This window comes from Amphiprion ocellaris, chromosome 2, assembly GCF_022539595.1.
Source record: "Amphiprion ocellaris isolate individual 3 ecotype Okinawa chromosome 2, ASM2253959v1, whole genome shotgun sequence".
NCBI lineage: Eukaryota > Metazoa > Chordata > Actinopteri > Pomacentridae > Amphiprion > Amphiprion ocellaris.
In genome coordinates this window covers 3,048,745-3,069,356 of record NC_072767.1, presented here as the reverse complement: position 1 = coordinate 3,069,356, position 20,612 = coordinate 3,048,745, and the positions used below count along the sequence as shown (strand labels likewise).

Sequence of the window (20,612 nt, the reverse complement as noted above, 5' to 3'; positions counted from 1 at the left end):
GATAATATTGCATATTTCTCTTCCATCTTGCATCTGCTCCCCACCAGACATCGATGAGTGTCAGACGCCTGGTATCTGCATGAACGGCCGCTGCATCAACTCTGAGGGCTCCTTCCGCTGCGAGTGTCCGCCGGGCCTGGCGATCGGCGTGGACGGCCGTGTTTGCGTGGACACACACATGAGGACCACCTGCTACGGCGCCATAAAGATGGGAACGTGCTCGCGGCCGTTCCCCGGCGCCGTCACCAAGTCGGAGTGCTGCTGCGCTAATCCAGAACACGGCTTTGGAGAACCGTGTCAGCCCTGCCCCTCCAGGAACTCAGGTAAAAGGAAGTCACCTTTTTTTGAGTTCTGATCTTTGTTTTAGTTGGTGGCTGTGCTCTGAAATGATCACAGTATTTAAAGCTGAAAATAAAAGAGAAAACTTGATTTGTCTTCCAGCTGAGTTCCAGGCCGTGTGCAGCAGTGGTATCGGCATCACAGCTGACGGCAGAGGTCAGTATGTTTAATGTAAATATGAATGTTGCTATATTGTTCTAAAAGACGCACATTCATCCTTCATTCTTGACATCTGATATCTGCTAGTCTTCAGTCTAAAATGACAGGAGCAAATCCATTTGAATCCCTATACCTGAACCACCTGCTCCTTTACAACCTTCATCCACCTACTTCGTGTATATAAAGCTTCAATAACCCTGGATTTACTGTTGATAAATGAGCACCTTAACTTTAGGTTCACTTTAAACATTCTCTTGTACACGTACATTACCGTTCCTATACTAATGTTCTTATTTTTTGAAAGAACAGCATTTTTTTCAGTGAAGATCACATTAAATGAATGACAAATCCAGTGTAGACATTGTTAATGTGGTAAATGACGATTGTAGCTGGAAACAGCTGATTTTTAATGGAATATCTCCATAGAGGTACAGAGGAACATTTCCAGCAACCATCACTCCTGTGTTCTAATGCTACATTGTGTTAGCTAATGGTGTTGAAAGGCTCATTGATGATTAGAAAACCCTTGTGCAGTTATGTTAGCACATGGATAAGAGTGGGAGTTTTCATGGAAAATATGAAATTGTCTGCGTGACCCCAAACTATTGAACGGTGGTCTATCTATACCTCTACATGGTACTTAAACACTCATTTTCCTTCTTTAGTCTGTTGTTCTAATTAAAATGCATGCGTGTTTTTTGTACTTCAAGAGCAAAGAAAAGTCAAATTCCTTGTCTGTTTGCACGTACTTGTTCATAAAGCTGATTTTGATTCTCTTAGACATCAATGAGTGCGCCTTGGACCCAGACATTTGCCAGAACGGTATATGCGAGAACCTCAGAGGAAGCTACCGCTGCATCTGCAACATCGGCTATGAGTCGGACACTAGTGGCAAAAACTGTGTTGGTGAGTCTATGTTCCTTTTTTAAACCAGTACATCTCTAGTTAGCAAAGTTAGCCATTGTTGTTGAAAAGCAAGATTATTAAAGTTTAAATGCTCCATATGAGACAGTAGCTGAAGAGTGGAGTCAACTTTTTATCTGCCTCCTGTTTTAAACAGTCTGGCTAATAGATTTAGCAGAACTCTGCTTATTTGGCCTTCCATACTTAAACAATTTTTTGGACCTTTAATGGATAGTTTGTTGGGAAAAAAGGTGAAAGTCAGTGCTGTAAAGCCAGAAATGTCCATGTTTTCACCCACACATTCATAACAGCCAAAACCAAAATCCAGCAAAATTCGCTGGATTTTGGTTGATTTTTATGTGAATGTTCTTAAAGAAAACATTAGAAATTTTACTGATATGTATATATGGAATCACTTTAGATTTTTTTAGGATTTTTTTGAAAGATTTTTCTCATTTTTTGAAAATATTTACAAGAATTTTCTTGGCAAATTTGGGGGATTTTTTGGAAATAAAACCTTTAAGGGAAACTTTTCAGGAATGATTGAAATTTTCTGAAAGTTTCGCAACTTTTCAGAAATTTGGGTAATTTGTTTTGCTGAATTTTTTGATTTTTTTTCAGACAAGGAAACAATATTTTTTGGTGCCTGTAAATGAAGAGAACATGAGGGTTAAACCTCCTCTTGAGTCTAAACTCTATCAAAACACCAATCATGTAGTTAAAGCAGCTGTTTTATTTCTGCATCATTTCTTAGGAAACGTTTGTTATTTTCACTGACTATGGCGCTGTTTCATGGTTCTGTTGGGTTCTGAATCAATCAGGTCTTGAAGCAGTGAATAATGGATTCTCTCTGTTCTCGCTGCAGACATCAACGAGTGTCTGGTGAACCGTCTGCTCTGTGACAACGGTCTGTGCAGAAACACTCCGGGCTCCTACACCTGCTCCTGTCCCAAAGGATTCGTCTTCAAACCCGACTCGGAGACCTGTGAAGGTGAACGAACTCACGTTCACGTGTTTTGTCTTTTTTTTTTTTACCACCAACTGAGGTCACGTCGAGGTGACATCAGTCCCAGATGTGCTGCTGTTTGTTTCCAGTAAACATGTGGCTCATGGAGAGAGGCACGTTGTGTTTGTAGCCGCCAGACGCCAATGATGAATCAGAACGTGACCTCAGGTGTGTGTTTGCACATGTTTCAGATATCAACGAGTGCGAGTCCAGCCCCTGCATCAACGGAGTGTGTCGGAACGTGGCCGGGTCCTTCAACTGCGAGTGCACCCACGGCAGCAAGCTGGACTCCACCAACACCATCTGCGTGGGTAAGACGGCCGTCCGTCCGAACGCTTGACACGAACCAGGCTCCGGGAAACAAGTCATGCGTGATAAAGCTTCCACAACAAGGCACGAATGTCACAAGGAACGACTGACGAAGGAGTCTTTCCTTTCTAATCGGTTTAATCCAGGTTTACGCTATGCTTTGGTAAATAAACACTGAGGTGGTTGGAGTTTCCAGGAGCCATCCAGAGGCTTTATCATCCTCACATGATCTCACAGGCAAAATGGCAGATGATTTATTAGACAAATACTCGCATGCATGGCCTCGGTTCGCATGGAGATTGTTTTACTTCGCAGAGATCTGCCACAGATTCAAAATGACATGCGGTATGTGAGGCTCTCTGCTGAGTTTAGACATTCCACTTGTTTAGGGCTTTGTTTCTTTTGGGAAATCACTCTTGAGAATGCTGCATGCTGATACAAAATACAGATGTTATTGTAACTGGAAGGGAAAATGAGTCATTAAACAAATACTCATACATCCTGCATGAGCTGGCGCCGTCAGAGGGCTACAGATTCCTCAAGTTTAGTTCAGAAAGGGAAAGTAAACTGCGGTTTGGTGTTTGGGTGGCCTTGTGGTTTTGGTGAAGAGGTGTCACTGTTTTGACTGGACACTTGTTCAGTTTATTAAGAATGAAATGGCACAGGATTAAATTTAATGATGCATGACCTTCATCTCAACCTGTAGCCACAGACAAAAGTTTAACGGCAGCTAAGAGGTGACATTTTCCTTGTTTTTGTGGTTTAATATGTCATCATAGTGGGGGTTTAGTGGTGTTTTGATGAGCAGATCTGGGTTTTGTTTATGGAAGTCCACTCAGCACGTTTGTTAGGCTTCTTGCTGTTTTGGCCGCTTCAGCTGGAAACACTGAATGTAAACTTAGATGTGTTTATTTACAAGGAAGCTCTGCAGGGTTCCTCTAATCAAGTGTTCTCTGCTGTTCCATGGCTCTGCAGACAGCATGAAGAGTACCTGCTGGCTCACCATCCAGGACAACCGCTGCGAGGTCAACATCAACGGAGCCACGCTGAAGTCCGAGTGCTGCTCCACACTGGGAGCCGCCTGGGGGAGTCCCTGTGATCGCTGCGAGATCGGTCCGTCCACACATACTGCTCACATACGCTACCGTTTACACGTTGGGCTCACTTAGAAATGTCCTTTTTTGATGAAAAGCAGTTTTTTTTCAATGAAGATAACATTAAATGAATCAGAAATACAGTCTAGACACTATTAATGTGGTAAATGAATACAGGGGGTCCTCGACTTACATCGGGGTTCCGTTCCTCCGGATCAAGTCTATTTTCACTGTAAGTCAGAACTCTGGCAAAAATGTAAACAAAGCCATTACGTGCATCACCATATCGATCAGTTCTTCGGAAAAGTCATGTTCCGAGTGTTTTATTTTATCTAATTTCACTTCCATGGAGACGGCTTTCCTTTTCTTCGAAGCATCAGAAGAGTCTGACTTTTGGGATTGGGAGCCATAATGGACAAAAAGTTAGTGAATGTAGCACAAGATGGCGAATGGAAACAAAGCTGTCTGATAGCGCCATATGACAACGTATTCATCCGCTACGATCGCCAACTAGTTCCGTGTAACCAGTTCCAACGAAACACCGTAGGTCGAGGATGTCGTAAACCGAGGACCTCCTGTATTCTAGCTGGAAACGGCTGATTTTTAATGGAATATCTCCATAGGGGTACAGAGGAACATTTCCAGCAACCATCACTCCTGTGTTCTAATGCTACATTGTGTTAGCTAATGGTGTTGAAAGGCTAATTGATGACTAGAAAACCCTTGTGCAGTTATGTTAGCACATGGATAAAAGTGGGAGTTTTCATGGAGAACATGGAATTGTCTGGGTGACCCCAAACCTTTGAACGGTTGTGTAGATGGTTTTAATTTGAGTTATACATTTTGCATCTAGGCAGAATGTACAACCAACACAAAAAGTAATGTAACTGTATTATATTCTGCACAGACATTCATGCATAGTATATTTTATCACAACTTGCAATCTTCTGCCTCCCTAGACACCGCTTGCTCTCGAGGATTTGCTCGTATGAAGGGCCTCGTCTGTGAAGGTAAGAATATTTTAAAGGTCCCATATTGTCTCAGGTGTCCCCCATCAATGAGTCTTTAAATTTTTCAGGTCAAATGATGCTTAATTCCGCCATGACTGCATAACTCCTGCTGTCAGTAATGTTCGATACAGGTTCTTTCAGCATCTGTAGCTTTAGATGCAGCTACAATGCTGCCGTCTGCACCCTCTTCAGGAAGAAGACTCTCTCTGTTTGTGATCGAAAGCATATGACATAGATATGAATTAGTGTGTGACACCAGGACTTTCTATTGCTTCTCTCTGAGCAGTTATTTACCATTTTACAGCTGTTGTTTTTGATTGTTGCAGAGAGATTCCTGTCAAAAAACAAAGTAGTCTAGATGCTGGGAGCGCATATTAACTCTCGTGTTCCTTCCTGCAGTCAACAGCAGAACATTTAGTGAGTTTTGCTGATGGTTCAGACATTTTAAAGTTAGCAGAAGCAGCTGTAGAAGTTAAATAAAGCTGGTGGACTGAGAGGCAGCTGCTCATTCTGACTGGTTCACCTGGAAGCAGGGATTGGGATTATAGAGAGATTTTATGGAGATCAAGCTGGACAACTATTGATTCCTCAGCTGGAACGTAGCAGCTCAGTAAAACTCTTACTGGCTTGTAAAATTGTGCGGATCTCTAGTTGCAGGGGGGTTTCAAGAAACATCTTTGTATCTTAGCAGCTTTTATTTTACACCTCCGAGTTTATAAAAGAACACAATAAAAAGGGATTTCCACCATATGGGACCCATAATGAGCCGTTCTTTGTGTCCTTGTAATGCGTTGTAACATCCTCCCTGCAGATTTCTTGTGAAACAACAGTGTGTTTTCCGTGTTTCACCTTGTAATAATGCTTCCTGAACTGTCCTGCTCCCTGTAGACATTAACGAGTGCGAGGTTTTCCCCGGAGTTTGTACCAACGGCCGCTGCGTGAACACTCAGGGCTCGTTCCGTTGCGAATGTGCCGAGGGCCTCACCTTGGACAGCAGCGGTCGCACATGTGTGGGTGAGTAAAGAAATCAGACCCATGAATCAGCTGTTTTCATCTTGTTAATGAAATAAAAGGCCAAAACATAGACTCAGAGAGGATTTTTGTTTGTGCTTTTATAATCAAATACTCCAGACATGCGTAGCGAGCAGTGCTACATGAAATGGCACGAGGATGAGTGTGGCCAGCCGCTGCCTGGAAGGTACCGGGTGGACATGTGCTGCTGTTCAGTGGGAGCCGCCTGGGGCATCGACTGTGAGGAGTGTCCCAAACCAGGAACACCGGAGTACAGAGCCATCTGTCCCCGAGGGCCCGGCTTTGCCAACAGAGGAGACATTCTGACTGGCAGACCTTTCTACAAAGGTACCAAGATTATCAGCTTACTAAATATGAACAAAAGTCTTTCACCCAGAATGCTTTAGGGCACCATTTGTGGTACACTCAAAGATCCAGATGTCGGCGCCATGGTAGTGCAACTGGTTGAGTGGGCGACCCGTGAACAGGGCCTATAGTCCCCAACGCAGCGGTCATGGGTTCGAATCCAGCCCATGGCCCTTTGTTGCAGGTCCTTCACCATTGTTCTCTGCACATTTCCTGTCTCTGTGTCACCACTGTCCTATACAATAAAGCCTAAAAGACCAATAAATAACTTAAAAAAAAAAAAAGATCCAGATGTCGTCATGGGTATGAATAACTTTGAGCTAAACTGAAATAATTTCAGCTCTTTTTTCACATTGCATTAATCAAAAATTAGCAGTTTTAATAAAAAAATATTCAGCTATGTTAGCATCTCTGTGACACTGAGTGCACTTGGTTTGTATTTTAACACAAACCAAAATGCTAATTGACTTGATTATGACACTAGATGAAAAGTCAAGAGATTTCCAGAGTCATCATGAGCAAAATAAATTGTCTTTGCCAAATTTTGAGCCAGTATTTTAAGATAAGATAAGCTTTATTGATCCCACAGTGGGGAAAGTTCACTGTTACAGCAGCTCCAAAAGTATAAAGGCAGTACAAGAATATATAAGGAAAAAAAACAGTGCAAAAACTGCAGAGAACATTATATGCAGTTGATTTTTATATTTTTTATTTTTTTTGAATTACTATGTAGAAGACTATATACAAGAGGATGAGGTATCAGTTATTGCACATAAGTAGGTGGAATGTGTGTGTAAATTGGGGGGAAAAGTGCAGCAGTAAACAGTACACAGTGAAAGCAGTTAAGCAGAAGTAAAGATATTTTACTTCAGATGTCACCGGGGCTCATCTGGTCATTAATGTTGGCACAAAATTCCATAGCAATCCATCTAAAACAACAAAATGGTGGAAACTGCTGCAGATTTACCTGTTTGCACATCTAATTTTGTTACAAGAAAGATTTCATGAGTACTTGCTGTGGTTCAGGCTTATGTAGAGAAGTGTGCTTACAGTGACAGTATCGGAATACTGCATTGTTCAGAGTAAAACTTTTTTTTAAAAAGTCTCTTTGCATGTGTATTGCTTATAGTTTCTTAAAATCAGAGACTATCCACTGATAAAGTCATATACCTGCTTCGTCCTGCACACATTGGACTGGAGATTGCCAGTGGGTTACAGTGCCAACACAAAGAGATAGACAGCCATGCATGCTCACACTCATGCCTATGGCCTATTTAGAATCAAAAAACAACACATTATGCATGTTTTGAGACTGTAGGTGGAAAAAAACCTATGCAAGTACAGGGAAGCACTCAAACTCCTCACAGAAAGGCCTGCAGATTCAAACTTACAACCTTAAAAACTGTATAAACTTAAATTTTATTCATGTTTCTTCCCAGATGTGAACGAGTGTAAGGTGTTCAACGGCCTGTGTACTCACGGAACCTGCAGAAACACCATCGGAAGCTTCAAGTGTCGCTGCAACAGCGGCTTCGCTCTCACCGCTGAGGAGAGGAACTGCACGGGTACGAAGGGGTTTAAAGTACATGGAATGTTTCCGTCACGCCTGATAAACACACACTGAGCTTCCTCTCGCTGTGTTCTTGTGTTTTCAGACATCGATGAGTGTCGGATCTCCCCCGATCTGTGCGGTCACGGAGCATGTGTCAACACGCCCGGCAGCTTCGAGTGTGAATGCTTCGAAGGCTACGAAAGTGGCTTCATGATGATGAAGAACTGCATGGGTGAGCTAGAGGCACACATCACACACAGAGAAGACAAGAAAAGATCAAACTTTATTAATCTGGAGGGAAATTCCTGCGCCAGATATTGCTCTGAAAAACAAAATGACATAAGAAATAAAGCAGAAGAGCAATAAGCTATAAGTAAGATGCACTACTAAAATACTGTAAGTAAAGTCAAATGAAGCTAGAATAGAAGAGTAAAAACTAATGCTGGCAATGATGCTGAGGGAATAAATAATATCACACATAATAATATGAGATGAACTGGGGTGAAAATGAAATATTGCACATGTAGTAAAAAATGCCAGGTGCTGCAAATCCACTATAAACACTGTAATACTTTCGTTGGTTCATCGTTTTCAAGTTAAATCAAATTTATTTAAATATCATGTTTGAAACAACCGGAACTGATCAACGTGGTGCACGTTTCCAGACAGGCAGCAGCGAAATTATGTGCAAAACATCACAAAACACATTTTAAAACCAAATAAAAATGATAAAACAGGACGACAACATGTAAGATCAGTTTGTAAAAAATAAATATGAAAAAAATAAGAACTATTAAGACCATTAATAGCAGCCAAAAGTAAGTGAAATAATGCAAATGTTCAGGTTTTTCTTGAGAATATCATTTGATTTAAAGAAGGCAAAATAAGGCAAGTTTATTTGTATAGCACAGTTCATGCACAAGGTAATTCAAAGTGCTTTACAATGGTAAAGAAATTAATTACAAAGATATGTAAAAGTTAGACATTAAAAGCATGCATTTAAATCATAGAAATAACACAATTTAAGCAATAAAATCAACATGAAATTGTATGATAATACAACAAAGAAATTAAAACTCACATAAAAAGAGAGATAAAATAAAATAGCTTTAACAGTGACAGTGCAGTGCTGGCTACGCTCTTTGACTTATGCAGAAGATTTTCACCAGTTTTCATCTTGAAGGCGTGTTGTACTTACTGTCCAAGTGTGAGGTCAACAGTTACCCGCTGTGAGGAGTTCATCACTGGAAATGACCAGAAACACCACAAATACTAAACTTAATTCACAATAATGGACCTCCTGTTGGGTTTAGGGTATGGGTCCAAGAGACTTTTTTGTGTTCCCTGATGTGTTACATATATGAGTACCACAGACGTATTTAAGACGTGCTGTGGATGTTATGTGTTAAAATGACTGCAGGGGGCGCTATGGCACATACATTGCTGAGATGCATACAGTGTCCTTCCTTTATCTGGCTGTAATTTGTGTAGCAGTTCCTAATGTGTCAAAAAGTATTTCCTGTTTTTTTGGCAAAGGATCAAATTTCAGGCTGTTCCAAAAGCTTTAAAGCTGCTATTGTTATTAATTTCTAGTGTCTATTTCTGCTTTTACATGTTTATTTACCTTAAAATGTCCTATTGTTAACTTCTAAGTAAGTGCTGCACATGATAATAAAATACGAAATGTTACACATTACATTCACAATATTGCACATTAACCCTTGTGTCGTCCTGCGGGTCAAAACTGACCCGTTTTAAAGTTTGAAAATGTGGAAAAAACTATATTTTCACAGTGAAACTTCTGATGTCCACATTTTCAACATTTTTGGGAAATCTTTGAACATTTTTTGGTGGAAAAAAAGAAATGTTAAAAAAAAATTTTTAAGGACATTCACAAAAAAAATCAACCAAAATCCAGCAAATTTCACTGGATTTTGTTTGATTTTTTTGTGAATGTTCTTAAAGAAAATATTAGAAGTTTTACTGATATATGTGTAATCATTTGAGATATTTTTAGAATTTTTTGGAAGATTTTTACTCACTTTTTGAAAATATTTGCAAGAATTTTCTTGCCAAATTTGGGGGATTTTTTTTAATTTATTTTTTTTAAATAAAACTTTGAAGGGAAACTTTGAAGGAATTATTGGAATTTTCTTCCTGAAGGTTTTGCAAATTTTCAGAAATTTGTGGAATTTTTTTGCTGAATTTTTGGATTTTTTTCAGACAAGGAAACAATATTTTTGGGGCCCGTAAATGAGGACAACAGGAGGGTTAAAATGAAATGTTACACATGATACTGAAACTAATGTTGCACAAACTATGAATAAGATTAATCCTGCTATTATTGCTCAGATCTAAGTGTTGATATTTTAGCTGTCAGTCCTACAGAAGGTGAGGAGTCAGACAGGTTGATGGCAACAGTAGAGATTATTTTGAAAACTTGTGGAATCAAACTGGTTTATTTTATCATCTGAATCCTTTCTTGTCTTTCTCGGTGGACAGACATCGATGAGTGTGAGAGGAACCCTCTGCTGTGTCGAGGAGGAACCTGCCTGAACACCGAGGGGAGCTATGAGTGTGAATGTCCCACCGGACACTCGCTCAGCACCGACGGATCGGCCTGCGAAGGTAAAGCTACACATCGTATACTGTTTATGCACTCACACAAACACTAGCTGCATGTCCAGATCCATTTTGAAACCTCTAAATGTGTAAAGAAAAAGCTCAAATCTTGAACTCATCTCCAGCTAAAGAGAAGAGAGGTTGTTTTCATTGTTAGCCTGTGTGATGCTTGATGCTCTTTACATGTTGGATGTTCCAGATGTGAATGAGTGTGCGCTCAGTGACAACTTGTGTAAGAACGGGCAGTGTGTCAACATGCCGGGAACCTACCAGTGCTCCTGTGACACCGGATACCAGGCGACACCGGACCGGCAGGGCTGCGTCGGTGAGTGGGGAAAAGTTTTATCCAAATATATACTACGATGCGACCGCAATCTCTTGATCCTGTTGCACGTTTGGCTTCTGTGCATTCTAAATGTGCATTTTTCTTACTGTCATTGAACGTCTCATCTGTCACGGTGACCTCTCCTCGCAGACATCGATGAGTGCACCATTATGAACGGAGGCTGTGAGACTCACTGCACCAACTCAGAGGGAAGCTACGAGTGCAGCTGCAGCGAAGGCTACGCCCTCATGCCCGACCTCAGGACCTGCGCTGGTAAAATAACCTCAGAAACAAAAGTAGAAATGCAGTTTGTGCCAGATCTCATGCATTCTGCGCTAAGATTTAAGATTCAACATCTTTAATTTGTCACAAACTTACGCAGTGTGAGCAGTGAAATGCATCACAACTGTTCCACGACAAGATATGATAAAAGATCATCCTTTTATCCTAATAAAAGAAATAAACAAGATAAGATCAATTTTATTGATCCTTCGCCAATGAAAGTTTAGATTCTGATTGAGGCAAATTCCATCAGAGATGCACTGCAGAGCGATGCAGGGTCAACAACAAAAACACACACAGTTAGAAACACCTGGGATAAAATAAAACAAGTTCTAAATACTGGTGCGGTAGTTCAGTGAATGAAATAAATAAGTCTCAATGATAGATTAAACAAGAAGTTATTGCACATGTCCAAGTTAACTGCAGTTGTGAAAGGCAGTAGAGAGTGTATATGATTAATATTTATAGTCCTCTGTTTAAAAGAAGGATGGCAGTGGGAAAGAAACTAAAATGTAAATGTTACAGCAGCTGGATGCAAATCAGGCATTTAAGAAGCAGGACAGGAAACATAAAAGTGCAATTAAGCTAAAAATAGAGATATAATAAAGACTTTGCACACCTTTCAGACACTGCCTATAAAAAGTCTTCACCCCCCTTGGATGTTTCACCCTTTTGTTGCTTTTATACATGAAATCATGCTCAATAGAATTTCGGTTTTTTGACAAGAATTTAAAAAAAAAAACCCTCTTTAATATCAGAGTGAAAACAGATGTTTAAAAATTTGTGATTGCATAAATATTCACCCCCTTCAGGTCAGTGTTTAGTAGATGCACCTTGTGTGGATAGGTCTCAGTTAGCTGTGCACACCTGGACGCTGCAGTTCTTCTCCATTCTTCCTACAGGTGTGGCATGATGGGTAATGTACCCAATTAAAGGACACATTCAGTGTGTAGAATTGTAGAGGAGTAAAGAGATGTTTGAGAAAAATGCAGTCAGATAAGTTAAGGTTTGCATTAATGGACCTTGTCCATTTAATTTTTATTTTTTTTATTTTTTAAATTTTTATATCTTGCCAAATTTGAAGATTTTTTTTTTTGAATAAAACTTTTAGGGGAAACCTTTAAGGAATTTTTGGAATTTTCTTCCTAAAGATTTTGCAAATTTTTATAAATGTGAAGAATTTTTTTGTTGAATTTTTGGATTTTTTTTCAGACAAGGGAACAATATTTTTGGTGCCCGTAAATGAGGACAACAGGAGGGTTAAATGCACAAAACTGTTGTAATGCGCAGGTTTGCATGCAGCGTGCGTTCCTACAGCGTTGCAGTTGTGTGTGTTTGTGTGTATAAATATTCAGTTTGTGCATTGGAGAGTGTATACATGTATATTTACTTGATGTATCTGCAGTATTTTGTAATAAACCTTGTTCCTGCTGCTCTGTCAGACATCGATGAGTGTGAGGAGAGTCCAGACATCTGTGATGGAGGCCAGTGTACCAACATTCCTGGAGAATATCGCTGCCTGTGTTACGACGGATTCATGGCTTCCATGGACATGAGGACGTGTATCGGTGAGACCACAAACAACACTTTCAATAATAAATGCTGCCATTTTAAAATCTATTCTGTCATTTAGTTATTTTTATCTGTCTGCCACTTTCATTTTTTCATCCTGTCTTCTGTAGAAACAGAGATTGTTTTTGAATCCGTCTGGTCGTCTTTGGGATTTTCTCTGTCAGTCTCAGTTTCTGTCACTGGAGTCTCCAAGGTGGGAACGTTTCTTATGTAACGTGTGTCTGTCTGCTCCTGTCTGCCCAGATGTGAACGAATGTGACCTGAACCCAAACATCTGTCTCCACGGCGACTGTGAAAACACCAAGGGCTCCTTCATCTGCCACTGTCAGCTGGGATACTTTGTCAAGAAGGGATCGACGGGCTGCACAGGTAGACATCAGGAGTTCGGACGGTTCATTCATGCATACAGCAGCTCCAGAAATGAATTATTTACTTGTAGTATCTGAAGATGTAGTCAGAAACAGATTTAAAACTGCTCTGCTTAGTTAAAAAGTCATTAAATAAAGGAGCATTTCACTGCAGAAAAATAAAGCTGGTGCTCATTTTCTTTCTGAACCGGCTTTTGCATAAAAATAGCTTCGCTGTAAAGCATAATAAATGGGTTTTCATGAAATTTGCTCTTCTTTTTTAATGTTTTTAATGTAAATATATGAGTCTTATGAGCTAATTTGTAGTTAATTAAACTTAAAATGTCTAATTTTCTAACTTTCAGACCACTTTAGAGCTTGAAAACACGAGTTTTTGTAACTTCAAGACTTAAAATGATGATTTGAATGAATGAATAAGTTTATTCAACTTATTAAATTAAGTTTATAAGAAATAAAAGTAGCCTATAAGAGTTAAAGAGTTCACACTTCTCAGACACTTTTAGTTTTTTGTAGTTTGAGAAAACAGACATGGTGGAAACTTGCTGTTTGTCATTAATACATGTTAGATTAAGTTCTAATTTTTTCTTTTTATAATCTAAACATGTTGCTATTTAATTTAATCCCTACATTTATAGACTGTAACTGGGAGCAGCCACATAGATTGCCTTTGAAAAATGGCTTCTTAGTGTCGAAAATGAAGAAGAAGTTCTTTAAACTTGGAAAATGTAAAAGGAAAACTAATGTCTGTAAACATGTTCTATGTGACTTGTTGAGTCAACTTAATATCTTCAGTTTAGCAAACTCTCTGTCAAGTTGAATAAATTCAACTCAATTTTACACTTTCACAACTCATAAGATGAACTAATGAAACACCTGAAGTCCCATTTTAAATTCGCAGTCTAAGCTGAATGAGATGATTTACTGTGTGAAGATAAACGTCACTTCCTGTTTAACGGCTAACTGATCCTCGTATCTTCCCAGATGTCGATGAATGTGAGATCGGAGCTCATAACTGCGACATGCACGCCGCCTGCATCAACGTGCCGGGAAGCTTTAAATGTCGCTGCCGAGACGGTTGGATTGGAGACGGCATCAAGTGTGTGGGTGAGTGTGTTCAGATCATCTCAGCTGGTTGTTCTACGCTGCAAAACCAGCTTAAAAGACAAGAAAAAGGATTAAAAGTGTCTCCTGTACCGAAGACTCTGTTGAAGTTTCACGGTTTTTGCTCATTTCTTGCAGATCAAGACGAATGCTTGGCAGAAGACCACAACTGTAACCCCAACGCCGACTGTGTCAACACACCAGGATCCTACCGGTGCTCCTGCAAGGAAGGCTTCAATGGAGACGGCTTCTCCTGCTCTGGTAGGCAGCACAACTCACGGAATAAGCTTCAAAACTGACTGGATAAGCAACAAAACTGCTATTTAATAGAAGCCAGGTGTTGCAAATCCACTGTAAACACTGATACTAAATTAAATCAGAAGAAGAAGAAGAAGAAAGAAAATTATTTTAAAAACTTCACTGTCAGTCTGTAATGTTTTGTTTTTCTGTTCCAGACATGGACGAGTGTGCAGACAACGTGAACCTGTGCGAGAACGGCCAGTGTCTGAATGCTCCAGGAGGTTACCGCTGCGAGTGCGAGATGGGATTCACTCCGACAGAAGACAGCAAAGCCTGTCAAGGTGCAGCTTTCACTCCGACACTTCTTTATCCTCTCAGTTTAGCCGTTTCCTTTCTTGTAACCGACATTTTCCTCTTTGCCGCCGCAGACATCGATGAGTGCAACTTCCAGAACATCTGCGTGTTTGGAACGTGCCAGAACCTTCCGGGGATGTTCCGCTGTGTGTGCGACGACGGCTACGAACTGGACCGAAGTGGTGGAAACTGCACCGGTTAGTAACTGAAGCTCTGAGATAGAACAGACTCACAGAGTGTCTTTGAATGTAATTATATTAGACTGCATGTATCTCCGGCCAAACTTTAGATTTACTACTTTAATAGTATGTCTTCATTTGACTCTAATAAAAATCACATTTCACGATCTTGTCTGTTGTGTCAGCTACTGATTTGGGTAAAAGTGCAGCAGTTTGGCAGACATTTAACCCTCCTGCTGTCCTCATTTATGGGCACCAAAAAATATTGTTCCCTTGTCTGAAAAAAAATCCAACAACTCAGCAAAAAAATTCCCCAAATATATAAAAAATTTGCAAAATCTTCTGGAAGAAAATTCCAAAAATTCCCTAAAAGTTTCCCTTAAAAGTTTTATTTAAAAAAAAAAAAAAAAAAAAAAATCCAACTTGGCAAGACATAAAAATTTAAAAATAAAGAAAATAAAAATTGTAAATATTTTCAAAAAATGAATAAAAATCTTCCAAAAAATCCTAAAAAATATCTAAAGAGATTCCATATATATATCAGTAAAAGTTGTAATATTTTCTTTAAGAACATTCAGAAGAAAATACCAAAATCTGAATGAATTCTGAATTTTGTAAAAGAAACAGGTTTTTTAACATTTCTTTTTTTTCCACCAAAAAATGTTCAAAAACTTCCCAAAAATGCTGAAATGTTGAAATGTGAAAATATATATTTTTTCCCACATTTTCAGACTTTGAAAGGGGTTAATTTGGACGACATGAGGATTAATGTTTGATTTAAGAATCCATCAGTTTTCAACCTGCACTGTTTTAGTTTGTGGCAAAACAAAGCTTTAAAGAATAAAATCTCGAAGCTTTTCTATATAAACTAAACCAAAGCATGTGTCCATTTTTGTTCTGCAGACATCAACGAGTGTGCCGACCCTGTGAACTGCATCAACGGACTCTGTGTGAACACACCTGGAAGCTACCTGTGCAACTGTCCAGCCGACTTTGAGCTCAACCCCACTGGAGTCGGCTGCGTTGGTGAGTCAAAATGAGACGTTTAATGAAAGAAAGGCAGAACAGATGTATCTAAAACCATTCAGAGCCTTACAGACAATAAGCAGGGCCTTAAATTCAACATTCTACATTCAGCTAGAAGACAGAGCAAAGATCTGCAGTGGTTCAGTACAGTAGTCCACTCTGTTAAATCCTGCTTGGACACAAACATTCTAATGTTGTTGAAGATTTTTACAAAAAAGAAAAGAAGAAAAGCACTGAGAACTTTAGTAAATGTAGAGAAGACTTTCAAGAATATGTAAAAGCTGCAGATTAATTTAAAGCAGTGGAAAAATGAGCAGTGTTTGCTTCGCTTTAAAAATAGATAAATAACTCTGGGTTCTGCTAACTGACCAGTCACTGCAGATCTACCAGACTTGTTCTCAGTTGAAACATATTTCTGACTGAGAATAAAGAGATCCTTAAATAAAATTCTGTTTTTAACCTGAAGCCAGTGCAGGGAACCAAAAATTGTGAGTGCTACAGTGTCAAATGGATAGTAAATAAATGACATATGAAATGCAAATAAACATGTAGAAATTTGGTAAATCCGGAGCCAACACAAAGCACTCAGAGAGTAACAGTTTCATGTTGAGGTTCTTTTAAAGATATTCACTTAAAGCATCACCATGAGTTCATTTAGAAGTGGTTTGTGTGTTATTATTGTCAAAATAATGATAATAATAATAATAATAATAATAATAATAATGATAATACTTTTTATATTATTATTATTATTATTATTGTATACTTATATAATCTATAAATTAATATATTTATATATTATAAACAATAATAGTAATTTTAGTGTTGTTATTATTATTCTAACTTTATTTATATGGCACCTTTAAAAACAGACTTTACACAGTGCTTTACAGACAAAAAATTAAAGAAGGAAATCAGGAGGAACATTAAAGAACAGAAGGCCGATCAATCCAGACATGTAAAAGATTCTCAGAATAAATTAGTACAACACCATATAGAATGATAAAATGCTACAAGAGAAAGAACAAGTGGAATAAGGGAAAAAATACTGAGTAAAACCATAAACACAAGGCTAGAAATGCTCATAATAATAATAAATAAGTAAAATAAATGCATAAGTAAATAAACAATGATTAAAAAAATAAAGTCAAAAATAATTAGATGCTAAAAATAGACAATAAAATGTAAACAGAGAAATACAATACAAATTTATGTTTCATGAATCAAACTCAAGTCAAAAATAATGATGTGTTACTATCTTTATAATTTTTGGACTCACATTACGTTGTGCGTCTTTCTCAGACACCCGTGTTGGAAACTGCTTCCTGGACATCCTGGCTCGTGGCGATGGAGGAATCTCCTGCAGTGCAGAGATCGGAGTCGGTGTGACCCGAGCTTCCTGCTGCTGCTCCCTGGGAGGCGCCTGGGGAAACCCCTGTGAACTCTGCCCAGCTCCCAACTCCAGTAAGAACCTCCACCATCAATTATTTAGAAGATTCACTGCAAAACACATCCACGTGTCATGAGTACAGTACTTTAAGTGCTGGCTTCTTTCTCCAGTATGAAATGAAAAGTCACACTAAGTCATTGTATATTTCTGTCTCATCTGCAGCCGAATATAAGACTCTGTGTCCTGGAGGAGAAGGATTCAGACCGAACCCCATCACTGTTATCCTGGAAGGTAAAACATCCATCTTCTGTTTCGCAGCTGCTTCATACGCAGCTGCAGCCAAACACCAGCGGGGCAACAAAGCACTAAGCTTTGACGGCAGGACTTTAATAGTGCAGTCTAACAAAAAAATCAATACGTCAGCGACATTAATGGATGTAACAATCTGAAATCTTTTCCAGATATCGATGAGTGCCAGGAGCTCCCAGGTCTCTGCCAGGGTGGAAACTGTGTCAACACATTTGGCAGTTTCCAGTGTGAATGTCCAGCTGGCTACTATCTGAATGAAGAGACTCGCATCTGTGAAGGTACGAGCTGAAAGAGAAGCTGCACCCACTGTAAAATCTGTTTATATTACATAAATCACCTGAAAGACGCAATAAAAGTGATATTAAAACCTCAGACACTGTGGACAGAGGCTGGTGGTTGGTAGTTATGCACTGATGCAGTAGAAACAAGCACGTTTTCAGCCAAATTCTCCATCACAAGAAGGTAAAAAAACTCCTATCTCCTATTGAAGTCACTCACTTCAGCCTCAGACAACTGGTGCAATGGTGAAATGTGGCTGTACTCCCCTGAAAGACATGCATGTAAAATCTCAAACAAAAGGGTTTGCAGCCTAAACAAATGGCAAATAATGCTGCTCTCTTCCAATAGCCACCAAAAAAGTAACATAGTGTAGTATTCCTAGAAATCTTGGCTGCAATGCCAAATGCAAAAAGCCACATTAACCTTCATTTGATATCCAGAGAAACTTTAATAAGTTTAAAGTTTAAATATCCCAGACGAGACATCAACTCTTGCAAACGGTCTCTAATAATGTGACAGGTTGGAAGTCAGTGCAAGAGATTTACTTAAATCAAATGGAATTTATTAAAACACAAAACAACAATAGAATATGAAGGTCAACAGTGTTAGGTCCAAAAATCTATGAATGAATGTGAAAGCGACGTTAAACTGCAAGCTCTAACATTAACAAACAAGTCTTAATATCCCGGACGAGCCCTCAACGGTCTCAAACAGGCTCAAAGAAAGCGTCAAGTAGGATATCAACATAAGAAATTTAGTTTAATCAAATGTAATAATTAAAACCTAGAATGACAATGGAGTGTGCAGGAATGCCAGCAAAGAATGGATGTGTTCATGGTGCAAACATAAATAAAGGTCAATGGAAGATCCAGACGTGTCAACTAATCGCCCCCTGACGCCCTCTGAGCTCAGCTACACTTACCTTCCAGACAGTTAAAGGGACATCAACACACCTATTGAGGACAAATTACCAACCTGCTCTCACTGCATGTTCTGAATGAGCTGTTTTCATGTCCTTTTTGCAGATATTGATGAGTGCACGACCCACATTGGGATCTGCGGACCTGGAACCTGCTACAACACTCTGGGCAACTACACCTGTGTGTGTCCTCCTGAGTACATGCAGGTCAATGGAGGAAACAACTGCATGGGTGAGCACTTAAAACATTTTTCCTCACTTTCTTAGAAAGTAGCACATTCCGGTGTTGAAATCTACGTCTTCTTTCCTCCTTGTACTGCAGACATGAGGAAGAGTGTGTGCTACCGCAACTTCAACGACACATGCGAGAATGAGCTGTCCTTCAACATGACCAAGAAGATGTGCTGCTGCGCCTACAACGTGGGAAAAGCCTGGAACAAGCCGTGCGAGGCCTGTCCCACTCCTGCTACCTGTGAGTTCCAATAAACACCATGCAACATGCAACGGGAACAGCTGGTAAAACTAAGGATTGTCCCGATCACATTTTCTTGCTCCCATTGTGATCCTAATCTTATAACCCTCGTGTCGTCCTGTGGGTCAAAATTGACCCGTTTTTAAGTTTGAAAATGTGGGAAAAAAATATATTTTCACAGTGAAACTTCTGATGTCCACATTTTTGGGAAATCTTTGAACATTTTTTGGTGGAAAAAAGAAATGTTAAAAATGTTTCTTTAGAACATTCACATAAAAATCAACCAAAATCCAGTGAATTTCGCTGGATTTTGTTTGATTTTTATGTGAATGTTCTTAAAGAAAATATTAGAAGTTTTACTGATATATATGGAATCACTTTAGATAATTTTAGGATTTTTTTTTGGAAGATTTTTGCTAATTTTTTGAAAATATTTACAGGAATTTTCTTGCCAAATTTGGGAGTTTTTTTTTTTTTAAAATAAAACTTTTAAAGGAAACTTTTAAGGAATTATTGAAATTTTCTTCCTTAAGGTTTTGCAAATTTTGAGAAATTTGTGGAATTATTTTGCTGAATTTTTGAATTTTTTTCAGACAAGGAAACATTTTTTTTGATGCCCATAAATGAGGACAACAGGAGTATCTACCGATCCCAAGTCCCAAGTCAATACCAAGTTCCTTACACGATACACACTTGGAGTCAGTTTCAAATCCAATGTTTGACTACTAAACAGCCCTACAACCCATTAAGAGAAGAAAAAACATCAATTTCTGCATCCAAACTGCTCCTTGATGTTGTGAAAGTGGTCTCAAACCTTGTAGTAATGCTTGAATGTAGTGGTGAGAGGGTAGGGTGTACTGTGGCTCTACAAGCTGCAAAATATGGATAAAAACTATATTCTCTACCACAGCAACGGGCTGCTCATCCAGCACAAAGAATTCACCTTTTCTAGCTAAAAATGCAGACAATTTAGCCACTTCCTGTCACAAATTGTGCTTTCCTTTCTCACCCCAGTCTGGAAGGTGGCAGTAATGCACCTTAAAATGGTTCGATAACACTAAACACCAATCAGACAAGAAGAAACTCTTGCTTTATGACACATGCTTTATAACAAATGTAAAGAAAAGATTGGGATCATATCAAAGTTTATGCTCAATAAAGCCAATATCAGTTAAGAAATGCCTGGATCGGCCCAGAACCCGTAATAAACATCGAATCAGGACATCCCTAGTTAACACGTTTATTAATATATTTTACTAAAATCATTGAATTTCTTCTGTCCTGGTGTTTTTTTCAGCTGAGTACCAGTTACTATGTGGGAACCAGGCTCCTGGCTTCATCATTGACATCCACACCGGCAAACCAATCGGTGAGACCAACACTGGCAGTCAGTCACAATTCTGACCTCTACAAAATGTGCATTCC

At 39.1% G+C, this 20,612-nt stretch overlaps 1 protein-coding gene across 1 annotated transcript in view; it reads left to right on the top strand.

Moving 5' to 3' along the window:
- The window catches only part of fbn2b (fibrillin 2b), a 135,169-nt gene that overhangs the window by 89,259 nt on the left and 25,298 nt on the right, over positions 1-20,612 (top strand). Inside the window, exons 16-42 of the mRNA XM_055017454.1 lie at positions 48-323; positions 442-495; positions 1,279-1,404; positions 2,267-2,392; positions 2,599-2,718; positions 3,692-3,829; positions 4,770-4,820; positions 5,709-5,834; positions 5,952-6,179; positions 7,637-7,762; positions 7,853-7,981; positions 10,252-10,377; positions 10,571-10,696; positions 10,847-10,969; positions 12,421-12,546; positions 12,794-12,919; positions 13,900-14,022; positions 14,158-14,280; positions 14,475-14,600; positions 14,688-14,810; positions 15,696-15,818; positions 17,121-17,282; positions 17,431-17,499; positions 17,670-17,795; positions 18,822-18,947; positions 19,038-19,187; positions 20,485-20,556. Coding sequence (XP_054873429.1) covers positions 48-323; positions 442-495; positions 1,279-1,404; positions 2,267-2,392; positions 2,599-2,718; positions 3,692-3,829; positions 4,770-4,820; positions 5,709-5,834; positions 5,952-6,179; positions 7,637-7,762; positions 7,853-7,981; positions 10,252-10,377; positions 10,571-10,696; positions 10,847-10,969; positions 12,421-12,546; positions 12,794-12,919; positions 13,900-14,022; positions 14,158-14,280; positions 14,475-14,600; positions 14,688-14,810; positions 15,696-15,818; positions 17,121-17,282; positions 17,431-17,499; positions 17,670-17,795; positions 18,822-18,947; positions 19,038-19,187; positions 20,485-20,556 — 3,450 coding nt within the window. The remainder of the gene's footprint in view (positions 1-47; positions 324-441; positions 496-1,278; positions 1,405-2,266; positions 2,393-2,598; positions 2,719-3,691; positions 3,830-4,769; positions 4,821-5,708; positions 5,835-5,951; positions 6,180-7,636; positions 7,763-7,852; positions 7,982-10,251; positions 10,378-10,570; positions 10,697-10,846; positions 10,970-12,420; positions 12,547-12,793; positions 12,920-13,899; positions 14,023-14,157; positions 14,281-14,474; positions 14,601-14,687; positions 14,811-15,695; positions 15,819-17,120; positions 17,283-17,430; positions 17,500-17,669; positions 17,796-18,821; positions 18,948-19,037; positions 19,188-20,484; positions 20,557-20,612) is intronic.